At 41.4% G+C, this 12,961-nt stretch overlaps 1 protein-coding gene across 2 annotated transcripts in view; it reads left to right on the top strand.

Annotated features, from left to right (window-relative positions):
- PCMT1 (protein-L-isoaspartate (D-aspartate) O-methyltransferase) overlaps positions 1 to 10,394 on the top strand; it is a 199,365-nt gene extending 188,971 nt beyond the window's left edge. For both annotated transcript variants that reach the window (XM_069234300.1, XM_069234301.1), the window contains exon 8: positions 9,668 to 10,394. In XM_069234300.1, coding sequence (XP_069090401.1) covers positions 9,668 to 9,680 — 13 coding nt within the window. In that variant the 3' untranslated portion in view covers positions 9,681 to 10,394. The remainder of the gene's footprint in view (positions 1 to 9,667) is intronic.
- The last annotated feature ends 2,567 nt before the right edge of the window (positions 10,395 to 12,961 follow it).

Raw genomic sequence — 12,961 nt, 5'->3', positions numbered from 1 at the left:
GAAGTGTTAAAACAAATTCAGGATGAATACGGGGCTGCCTCAGACCTGGATCTCGGGATGTAATCTTAAAGGGGAAGCAGCACGCCAGAGCCTCCAGGATGTTTCTGTACAGGATCAGGAGCACAAGCTGCCAAAGATTATTGAGGAGACCTATTCTATTCAATTATAGATCAGAATAACCTAGGGCCCAGACCAAGTAAAACACAACTACAAGGTAAATAGAATACGTATTCTACCAAACACACGGCAGAAGGTTCTAAAGAAATGCTAGGATAAACAAAATAAAGAATAATGCAAAACAAAGATGAGAATTTCCACGTTCTGAGAAACGCTACAGGTTGAGAACTAGAGATAATTTAAAAACTCCCAATAGAAATCACTGTATTGATACACATCAATCTAGTTCCTTTCAGGACTCACCGGATAAACGCAGTGAGAGGCGGTCGTTCCGAACAATGAAACGAGTACGTGAAACCAGAGATTCTCAATGCTTATCTGAACCTTAAACTTTCATAAAAAGGAAAACTACCAGAAAAAAAAAGCACAATTCAAAAAGAAGGCAGCAATTTCGGCTAGAAATGCCACATAAAATGAGAACTTTACTGAATAACAGGAAGTGGGCACAGACTCTACTAGACAGCGCAGTAGAGATCACAGTAGTTCTCCAGAATCTTCATGCACTTCTGGAGGTGACCGCAACTAATGACATTTTAGAAGTTGCAACTGTAGACATGCAGATAGGGTTTACAAAGTGAAAATACAAATTGAGGGAGGCATAGAGCGCACAATTAGTTATATTCTGGTAAAAATTTATGTTATGACATCCTATAGGCAGAAAAAGATTGGCCATCTGAATTTGTAAACTCCCACTAGGGGAAGATGCCATCTTTCTCGGTCCTTGTTCTTGAAGAATTAAGACAGGCTGACGCAGAAGATTGGTCATTGTCACAATCCCCGGTGCTATATCGCAACCATGTAGGATGGAATAAAGACTCCACCCCCCCCCCCCCCCCCCACACACACACACACACACACACACACACACACCCACCAAACACCATATAATGCAGATTAGATCAACACCACTTCCACAGCCGCAGTACCCCATTAAACTTGAGGCTAATTCAACACTGAGAGAGATACTCACACAACTTGAGTATCAGGGAGTAATAGAACACTAAATCACCAATGAAAAATTCTTTGTTCCCTTTAGCCAAGCCGGACGATTCATATAGAATAGTCTTAGACTACGGACATTTAAACAATCACACGCACAGTTGCTGTCCAAAATGCACACAAAACAGCACAGCACTCATTAACAAACTAATGCACAAAAAATACAAAGCAACCTTGGATATTTCTAATGGGTTTTTCTGCCAAAATATAGTGCCTGAAAGCAAGGATTTTACGCAGTAGGTTTGAAAAGGATATTCTCTTGTCTCCCACAAGGGTATGAGAACAGTCCTGGGCTGTTCTCGACACATGTAACATCTATACTACATGACATTGACCCTGAGGTGTTGTCCTATGTTGACATCTACCTGACAGATGACAACCTGGTCACACACCTAAGAAGAGTGGACCGCATAGTGGTGGATAGAACTAAAATAGGCTACACATTTAATTTCAAGAAAAGAAAAATTGCCTTTCTCAGTGTCCGTTTTTTGGGATAAGAGTTGTCAGATGAAGGAAAGAGGCTGGCCCCCCACTTTCTAGAGAAGTGTGTGCAATTACAACTACCAAACACCATCAAGAAGCTCCAATCCTTATAGGCCTTTTTTAATTTTGGCAGAGCATACATTCCAGATTATGCACAATGCATAAAACCACTGTATGTCTTGATACGTCTTGACTTTTCAAGTAACTATTGGACAGTTGAACACACATGCGTTCTCCAAGCATTGCAGCAAGGCATGCTTGAAACAAAGCACTTACACGTGATAACAAAACAAACTTGGCCATCAGAGTAATTGTTGGAGCCGTTGGGTTCACCTATGTAACATTCATTGAAGGTGATACTGTCCCTATAACATACAAATCACATCTGTATTCAACAGCTGAACAACACTTTGCACCCACTAAAAAAATTCTGACTGCTGTTCAGTTGGCTGTCATAAGAGAGACCTCTAGTCCAGGGGAAAACGCATTGCTGTCAACCCAATACCAGCCTTGGAGGCTGTGACAAAAGCCAATGTTCCAAATGCAAAAGCACTACATCCATGTTGGATCCAGTGGGCCAACTCTCTGACTGCCACTGGTGTTGATTGTTTTTTATCTGAACCTTCAGTCACAGGAGGTCCTTCAATATGAACTTGAATACCCAACTTCTACAAACATTTTGCCTCTTGATCAGTATCAAATGATAATATATACTCACGGTTTAGCGCAACCAGCAGTAAGCACCAAAGATCAATACTCCGCTGCTTGTGCAGCTGTGAGAGGATTCATGAGGTATGTCAAGTTCCACCCTCAGAACACATGCATTCAGACCTTAGGGTACTGCACTGCACAACTGACAGAGCTTAAGGCTCTATTATTGGCACCAGAACAAACGGATCCTGACCTCCTGACACTCATTGTATGTGATTCGTATTATTGTGTCCAGTCCTTTAATGAATATCTGCATTACTGTTGCCAGAATGGATTCAAATATTCAAAAGGGAACACCATTAAACAGAGACTTCTGTGGGTGAAAGTAGCAGATCTAAAGGCGAATCTACCAAATATCCATGTAGTACATACAATGGGCCATCAATATGTAGGAATACACGTTGCAGAAAAAACCTTGGCTGATGAAGCAGTCAGGTCAGCAGTAGCCACTGCCTCCTGTTGCTGCGATTACTCGTTCCAAGATGAGGTTGGAAGATGAAACACTGACTGCTGTGAAATCTTCATCTGACAGCAAGGCCTTGCAAAACGCATATCCTGTCAAGTATTCCTACAATTCAGCACCCAAAATGTTGCATTCGTGACAAGACCAGGGGTGGGTGATCTATGATCCCCAACCAAGATCAAAGATTAGACCTTAAAAAAGCAGCGCAGGAAGGGGTTACTCCTGTCTGTACAAACGGGCCAAACAGTATTTTCTCTGTTTTGATATCTGTGAACAAATAAAAGAATCCACCATCCAACGCCCACCACAGACTTCCCTCCTAATTTCCAACAAACTATTACAGTGCCTGTACTAGACCATTGTGGTCTTCTAACACCTGATGGTGCATAGAAATACATCTCAGCCACTGTTGATTCTTGCTCCAAAATGGCCACAAGGATCAGCTGACGCTCGAACAGTTATTAAAGATTTCCATGTCTTTATCAGGACAAATGCAGTTGCGTCTTCCCATTCAGACCAGGGCACTGCCTTTGCCTACAGAGCATTCAGGGACACCATGGCGACAATGGGGATCCAACTACATTTCTCGTCTCCATAACATCCAGAGGAAAACTATGTTGTGGAGCGTAAGAATCAAGACTTAAAGCAGTCCTTAACAGCTAGAGTATTGGGAACAGGTCGCAGTTGACTTAACCACCTGTATGGAGCCCAGAAAGCACTAAATCTGCGCAGAAGGTCCTTGGGACGGTGCATCATATGTGAGGTTCTGTTTGACATACCTATGTATGTCCCAGTTCTTGATGGCCTGCGCGGCGGACAAACCTTTTAAAATAAATGAATGTAAAACTGTCTTGCAGGAATTACAACAGTTCCACAATGACAACTCATCTGCATGTGGTGCCACCTTGGGAATGAAGGCTCGATCAACAAGATGTACTGACAATATTCCAAAAGTTGCAGTTTGAAATTGAAAGTTTCTGTGAAAGATATGATGGGTTCGGGTGATTGGTATTCAAAAACAGTTGATAGTATGCTTTCTGAACTTGAATATTATACTGAAAGTGAAGATGTTTACCAAACAACAGCAAATTATGGGGAAATGTTCTGTTACCATCATTACGGATACCACTTTATACATGAAGCCAGCACCCCAAGGATTGTTTATAATTATACACAATGGAAACATTGTCCAACTCCGCCAGTGGGGAGTTCTAAAACGTATAAACAAAAGTTTGACTATTTTTTTGGGCATACAGTCAAAAATGCTGAGTCTTATTATTTCAGATTGCCTTCCTTCAAATTTCAGAATGCCTTATTAACAGATACCAAATTAATCTATTTGGATTACTTTGTTTCCCAGTTGGCTATTGAAAGCTATGAATATTGGCTGAGTCGATTGACTTAGACTGTGTGGGGGGCTAAAAACTGGCAAAAACAGGGATGGCGCATGCCTAATTAAATTGCAAATTATATTTTTTTAATGAAACTATATAACAAACAAGTTGTTTAGGCTTAGTAAAAATTAAGGAATTGAATGTGCCCAGTATTCCGTCACCACTTAAATTTGACAAATGACAAAAGGTTTTAAATGTTATTGAAGAACAACTCAGATTGGTGGGACCGAAATGAGACGTTTAACTCCACACTTTCAGGTCCAAACGGGTGGGTGGTTGTTGTGGCCAGTGAACACAAATAGTCATCATGGACGTTTTGTAAACTCCACAGGGATTTTTAGAGTGAGCCAACCTGACCCTTGTTACATATAATCACAACACTCTGATATTGTCTCCACATATAGCGTGGGCAGACTGTCAGCAATGGTTGAAATCTTCCCCATTAACAGCCATTAAAGAACACCTTAGTCTCCTGTCATAAAACATAGACTTTCAAGATTTCTTGATAAGACCAAGAAAGCCTTGCACAAAGTGCTTATTATATGCAATATAAAACCAGATCTAGAAACTTCCACACAAAAAAAGCAGCTGCCCGGTTAAGGCAACTAGATCAGGAAAACTTACAGAAAGCTCCAGCCATTGTAGATAATGGTATGAACACTTTATCCAACCACATTTACACTCTAAATAACATTGTTTAATCTGCGATTGACATCATAAAAAAATGACATGTCATTTTTACAACATGAACAGTTTAGGTCCGTTATGTGTCAGCTAGATCTCGACACACTACTCTGGCACGGAGTGTGGATTCGGCTCCTCCGCCACCACCACTCTTGCCCACTTCTTTAAGGGAGTCATCAATGTTGATGAATTATCTATCAACACCACGTTTGGAGTCTAGGCTAAGGTCTAGAAGGAAGGCCTTAAGACTTCTGGGAGAGCAGCAGTATCTAGAGGAACAACAACAGCAACAGTTGAAAGATGGAGAAATTCTTGGGCCTTCAAAAGATTTCCGGGGATTAGATACTGCTAGTGGGTTGAATACATCCCCTGAGTGGGAGCTTTTATCCCCTGGAGGTGAACTCTTGGCCGAAGCAACTACCTACCATGTGGTGATAAGGAAGGCAGCAGACTTTTTGGATTTGCTACTGCCTACGTCTGAGTTAAAAACCAATATTCTGATGGAGGTTCTACATCTATCAGCTTCCTCTTCAGAGCCCCTCCTCCCATTTAATGACGCTTTGACAGAGCCCATATTATAAATATAGAAGAAACAGGTTACTACATCTGCGGTTTCAAAGACTATAGCCAGAAGGTACAAAGGTGTTCCAGGTGATCCACAATTTTTGTCGCAACACTGGAAAGCTTGGTAGTACAAGCTTCTTGTTCTTCAAGATCGGCTCGGTGATCATTTCCTAAAACACCATCTGATAGGGAGTCAAAGCGCATGGAGCAGTCGGCGAAGAAATGTTTCTCCTCAGGAAACATGGCTTTAATATCGCTGAATGCAACTTGTCTACTGGGGAGATATATTTATGCCCTAATGGATACAGTGAAGGAGGTTGTCCCTAAATTGCTGCAGGAAGTACAGGAACATTTTAGTGAACTGTTGCAGGACAGTCAAGCGGCAGCCAAGCAGGTGATTCAGTCAGGTGTGTACACTGTGGACTCAGTTGCCTGAGTCAAGGGGACCTCCATTGTGACTAGGAGGCATGCTTGGCTCAGAGGTTCTGGTTTTTCTTCTGATGTGCAGGCTACATTGATGGACCTCCTATGCGCTGAGGGATACGGTTGAGCAGGTGCTGCCAATGGTCCCTGAGAAGTCCCAGGTCATGCTGCTCTCCCAGGCTGCTGTCGACTGGAGAGATGTAGCAAAGTTCACCATCAGGTGAGGACTGGACACCGCTGACTCAGTGGGCAGAGCGGTTTCATTGACTGTGGCCTTAGGGAGCTATGCCTGGTTGAGAACAACTGTCTTTTCAGGGGATGTCCAGGTGTCGCTCATGGACATGCCCTTTAATGGCTCCTGTCTCTTTGGAGATGGGGTGGATTCAGCACTGGAGCACTTTAAGGATAGCAGGGCAGTGGTCAGGTCCTTACACCTTTGCATGCTCACTCTCCCCGTCAGCCTTTCCCTCTTTATGTGCCACGGAAGGGGCTTCCAACTGCGTCCTTACCCGCCCGCACTACGCAGCCTGCATGCTTCCCAGCCTTTGTGTGCCCTGTGTGTCGGGCAGCCAGAGGTCAGGCCAGTCCACCACTCTCCCTGCAGCCGCAGCCTCCAAACCCTCAGAGGTTCTTGAAAGGTTTGCAACATTTGTTTCCACCTTCCCCTTTCATTATGCTCCAGTGGGGCCTTAATCTAGTCCTCAATTTTCTTATGGGCACTTCCTTCGAGCTTTTGTGCAATTGTCCACTCTGGCTTCTCACTATCAAGACCGCATTCCTTGTGGCTATTACATCTGCCATGAGAGCCCATGAGCTTCACACTTTATCATTCAAGCCCCTTACTTAAACATCTACCCAGACAACCTGGTGCTTCTTTGAGAGCTTTGTTTCTTCCCAAAGTGGTTACTCCTTTTCACATAGGCCAATCCATCACTCTGCCTACTTTTTACGCTCTACCACATCCTCCCAAAGAAGAGGAGCATCTTCACCATCTTGACCCAAAAGGAGGGGGATTGTTCCATCTTGATCATACAAGAGAACTCTGGGTGGGGTACCAACTCTTTGTGGGATATGTCAGAGTGCAGAACGGATGGGCCCTGCAGAAGCAGACCATCTCCAGATGCATTGTGCTCTGCATCAAGATCTGCTACGCAGTGGCCAAGAAGCAATCTCCTGATGTTTTGCATGCTCATTCCACCAGATCCAAGCGTGCGACCATTGCGTTAGCACGCAGAGTTCCGGTCCTGGATATCTGCCAGGCAGCAACATTATCTTTTCTGCACACGTTCACAAAACACTACTGCCTGTACAGTCCAGTCCGTCGGAATGGGCATTTTACATGTTTGGTCCTGCAGGACTTCCTCGTGTGAAATTGATCTGCAGACCTGCCAGCGGGGATTATTGCTGGATATCTATTCTAAGGTAAGGAATCTGCAGCTAGAAGTCTCTTTCAGATGAACAAGTTACTTAAATAGGTAATGCCTTATCTGGTAGAGACTATATCTAACTGCCGAGTCCTTACTGACAACCCCCCCCCCCCCCCCCGTATTCTGTGAACCGTTTTCTTGGGACAGGGCTGTTCTCTTTCAGGGTCCTAATTTTTTACACCAGTGGTCAGAGTTCTTCGTGGCTGTGCAAAAAGAAACCAACATCAGTGCGCTGGGGTGGCGCCTATATTGGTACCGTGCTCGTCACTTCCTGCACAGATGCCGCCATGCAGAGTTGAACGACTCCACCTACCAGCATTCAGAGGTACTGCTCATAAAAGGGTTCCAGATCCGGTGCGACGCCTGGAGATAATGACTCTGCGGCTAGATATAGTCTCTACCAGATAAGGCGCTACAGAAGGGAAGTAACTTGTTTATTAACCCCCAAGCCGAAGATGTGTTTGTAAATGTTACCAGAACGCAGGTGGATTTTTTTGGCTACAGTTGTGGCCGTTTTTGTCTTTTGCATTACGTGTTTAGTTTACTTCAGATTAAATATGAAATGACTTTTCTATTGAAACTGGACAATTTGTTTTAAGGAGTCCATTTATTGGGAGAAATATCTAGTCAGGTGTTCTTTGCATTGTCTGGCTTACATTGGGTAAGGAATTGCCTGTAAAATGGCCATTTATTTTTTTATTTTTTTTACATTTCAAAGATCTATTGCTAATTGCACAAAGGAAAATGAAAAAGCTGGTCACCTTGTTTTGATGATTTCGATTTTTTAAAACATTGCATAGTTAGACTCAATAGGTGAAGAAAGGCAAATAGTGAATGCTTTTTCTTGACACCCATACGATGGGAAATATTTTTGCGAATTACGGAAAATAATTCAAGAGGACAACCTGATTCCCAATGAATATGGGATTTGAAGCCTCTGATTTGTAAAACCATAAATATATTTGGATTCGATTGCTTTAAACTATATAGCCTCCAAATGTTTTTCTGATTCCACTACACAATCTCACTTCTACCTTCAACAAGCATTTGATCTTCAAGCCATTGTGTCAAGGCGGTGTTGACATGTCATGTCTTCCCCTTGACACTGGCAGTCACAACCCAACCAAGCACTTTAGTCAGTGACATCAAAACTGCCTTAATGCATTCTACATTGCATATGCTAATGTGGATAAGACTGATACTCGCATCCACCCAAATTGCAAATCTGTCAATATTCCAAGGTCATTGAAATAAGAACGTTTGAGATGGATAAGCAGGCAATATTTAAGTACCAAATGGCGTTCTATTAAAGTGCATTGTTTTGAAGGCGTTTATCGGGTGGTTCCATACTGTGGAGTTCAAAATGTTGAGCTGTAATTGCTCAGCCTTCAAAATGGAAGTTCTTTCAGACAGTAACATCTTTCAGGTTGGAAATAGGAGGGTTCAAAAAATTCAGAAAGCATTAAGGTGTAATCTGTCTTTAATGCTACCCCCTGACCCCACTAGTAATCATTCCAAGACAACCTACACTCACTTAACATCCTTTCATGGATGGGGGATATCATTCTTCACCTTTCTTCAACATTTGTCTTTAGTGCCTACGGAGTTTATTCATCCAGTTGAAACTTTTAAGATCCAATGTAAAGAGCTAACTGGCATCCAAGAAGTCCTCGACTAGATGAAAGGTTTAAGGCAATTGCTCTTGATTCTAGTATTAGGCCCTGGACAATCACGCACTTCATTTTTTCTGACCAGTGAATGAGGTCATGTCTTCACTAGATACCCTGAAGAAACAGATACTCAGACATTTAGAGGTCTTAAGTGGTCCCCCAGTAAGTACAATAGAAGCCTTCCTTTTTACTGCATGTTTTAATAAAATTGCAGATGGTTTGCTTTAATACTGTTATGTGCTTTTAGTTTGTGCATGGTTTAATGCACATTTGAGTAAACAAAAAATGATGGATTTAAATTGCATAAATGCAGACATCTAACGAAGGGAGACACGCTCTGTGTAGTTTGACTACGAAATACTACATCGATCAAATACTGAACAGTAAAAATTGTTATGGCGTCCCCTTATCAAGAGTTTCCACCCTTGAATGAAAGTGCAACGAGGGCCTTCCTCTTTTGTGCCGAAAATGTCAAACAGCTACGAATAACGTTTTGATCTGAACAGTTGATGGCATACACAGTACTATTGCTGTCTAAATAATTTTGTATTTTTGTATGTGGTTGTGTTTGATGTTTATTTGTAATCGCTGTTGGCCTTTCAAATACTTGTTTTAATGGCTTCTTTATTGTAATGAGAGCAGCCGTTCTAACTACCGCTTTTTCTTTCGCAGGGGTGAATTATAAAAGCTATATCCGTTTGATCCAACCGTAGTATTACAGTGAGATGCTCATCTCCAATTCTGAAAGCTTTTTGAAACAGCAACGCAGCTTTTTTTGGACTTTGTTGTGCTGTTATGATCGGCATGGAAACATGTATCGTGTTGTATCATTTTTTTTCTAGAAGCTGAAAATGCTAATCTGGTAGAGAATGGATCAAATAACTCGGCAGCGTTGTGTTTACATGCCTTTTATTTGTCTAAAGAAGAGAGGAATCTCAGATTTTATTTTTATTTGTGGACACTTCAATTTTTAACTTAACTGTTCAGAATCTTCGTGGTTCTGGTTGCTCATGCACTCCTTGACACTACAATACGTGCACATTGCCAGATTCTATATATATCCAGATGTCTGCTAAATTCTATAGAGAAACCAGAGATGAGCTTCCTTTTTCAGTCTTTTGAAGTGGTGTCATCGAATAGCATGTAGTGAATACAACCTGCTGCTTTGCTACAGTTACACAACCCGGTATTTGTACATAATAAACTTGAATAAATTCGGGGTGTTCGCTTATGTTATTGTAAGTTTCGCTGTTCAAAACGGGCATAATCGACACAGTTTTTCATAGTTCAATTAGTTCTGTCAACTTTCTCATTTACTGTTAATGTTCTGTGTAAGCTATGCCCAATGCTACTGAACGGCGTAGGCAATGCTGCTTTGCCAAATAAAAGCAAAACAAAATGTGTTATTTCCTTCTGTGTGTTTGTGCATACAATATATAGAAACGTGCCAGGCATGAAAATGGGCCTAATTAACTTTTGTGAACGGCAAATTCTTCATGGTTCATGTCCGGCATCCATCTTTAAGTGAGAAAGTTGGTTTTGCAGTACCTTGTATCAAAGGGCACTGTTACCTTGCGCTCCGAACACGTGTATTCAGAGCAAGCTTGTTCATGCAAAGAGCACTGTTTGAGTGGGAAGGTGTGGTGTTCGCATGGTGTTCACCACCCGTACAGACTTCCTGTAACAGATAAGCTTGCTAGCATAAATTGCTGATCAGCTTGTGAAGCATACTAAGTGAGCCACAAAGCACATTTGGACAGAACTAATTTTCCCAAAATCCTAGGGCGGTGCATTAGTGAAATCTGTGAACTAAGGCAATATGTTATACGTAACTAAATGCTACATTTTTCTACTCTGGATTTGGGATCTACTGGCTACGGGCAATGTGAAGCTTAATGTAATTTGTAGAATTTAGACCCAGGTAGATACCAAATTGAACACTTTGATGGAGAATGTACTATATAATAGGTTCTATTACTTGATTTAAGTAACCTTTTGCAGCAATGTGGTTATTCCAAATTATTTTTTAGACTGTTGCTACATCAGTGGACGTTACAACACATGTGGATACAGTTCCATAGTAATTATTAAGCATTGCAGATATACTAGTGTATTCTATGCCAATAGTAAAATAAAACGTTTCAGTGGGGTGCATAAAAAGGGAAGCCTGATAACCCTCAAGAGAGACTGTTATGATTGCAGGTTTGAAGTACGGTAAAATGCTACTCAAGAGGCTCTATGCAAATGCTTCAGCCTCAATACTAACTTCAGTAGAAGCAGGGGAGTCTTAAGATCACTTGTGGGACTAGACAAGGGTAACATTTTCCCCAGTCCTATTGGCTCTTTATATGGAGCCCCTCACAGAAGCCATTTGAGATGATAAAATCTGCCCCGTTTCCAGCATATCCAAATTTGAATCGTATGCCGATGACTTGGATGTCTTTCTGAAAGCCTAAAAGTCAAATTTTCTAAATGTATTAGAAAAGATTCAAGAGTTCACATTGATTTGGGGGATAGAAAATGAATCCAGAGAAATCAGAAATTGATCTGTTTAATGCTTCAATAGCTGATCTACCTGAGGGCTTGAGTTGTGGGTACAATCTCATTATTCCAGTTAGATATCTGAGAATATATGTTATGTTAGGCTATGGTGAGTTATTTAAATTTAACTACTAGGTTACATTTGTTCAAGTACGTGATCTCCTCCTCAAATGGAAAGCTCAACCTCTTTATATAATTGGCAGGGTGGCCGTGGTCAAAGTGTGAATTGTACTGGTATTTATTTTCTTATTTGCCAGTGTCCCTATTAAAGTTCCCCAAAAAATTTTTTCTAGATTAATTCATTATCGCATGGCTTTATGTGGAACAAACATCATGCTCTTTTGAGATTTTTCTACTTGCAACTAGATAAACAGGGTGCGTTAGCGCAACGTAACTTTCGACTATATTGCCAGGCACCTCTCTTAGATATTACTTACCAGATGAATGACACGATTTCCACGCCAATATTTGACAATTGCTTACTGTATGTAATGATTGAAGAGGCAGATAATCAGTTACCAATTTTTATTTAATCTGTCCCAAAATAACTAGATATAACTCAGTTCAAGAGTTATCTTTTTGCAAACACAAACTCTTCAAGAATGTAATATACTAGATTACCATTAATACCCCCTACTGAAGGGTTGTAGAGGCTTTGGTCTACATTTGTTCACTGCCAGACTTTATCATTGTGAGTTTGGGTTTGCTTGCTGATGCAAATTTAAAATATAACATTGCATGAAAACCTGGACTCAGCTCAGTATTGTAGATAGCAGTATTGGTAAGTAGTTATGGTATAGCTTTTTGAAAATTAGAAGCTTATTATAAGTATGTACTGCATCTTTAGAGAAGAGAGGTTCTGTTATTTAAACATTGTTTACATTTAAGCTTAGAGGTATTGGCAGTCGGTATAAACAAAGGCAGGGTAGCCAGCAAGTCCAGTTACTCACTCACCACTTTGAAAAAGTAAAGAAAAAGAGGGCTTAGAGATGCACTTAAGGAGTGGGAAGAAATGTTTCAACATAGCTATGAGCTATTCAGTTTTGCCAGTTAGAAGAAAATTAGTTTTTTCCCTGGCAGCTTCTCTATTATACTCACTAAACCTGATAGAGGCTTCTAGCTGCAGATTCCTTACCTTTGAATTCCCTGGCGTCTGCTTCGAATCTGGATTTTTTTTGCTGAGCAAACATCTGCGCTCACCGTCGGGTGGTGTCGTTTGGATCCGCGTGCGTCATTCAGCTCGGCTTGGTTTGTCAGTGTCATTGGAGCCGTCTGTGACATCACGGTCCCCTATAAAGGCACCACCCTGTCGCGTGTACGTCAGTTCTTTTCCTTCCACTTTGGGTTCGAGCTATCATCTGCCTTTTTTTTTTTTTACTGTTTTTGTCGAAGATTTTTCATGTCTGTGTGAGGATGTCATCGAGT

The sequence above is a fragment of the Pleurodeles waltl genome, chromosome 5, assembly GCF_031143425.1.
Source record: "Pleurodeles waltl isolate 20211129_DDA chromosome 5, aPleWal1.hap1.20221129, whole genome shotgun sequence".
In the NCBI taxonomy this organism is placed as follows: domain Eukaryota; kingdom Metazoa; phylum Chordata; class Amphibia; order Caudata; family Salamandridae; genus Pleurodeles; species Pleurodeles waltl.
The sequence above is the reverse complement of the archived record's forward strand: the minus strand, read 5'-3'. Positions and strand labels throughout refer to the sequence as shown.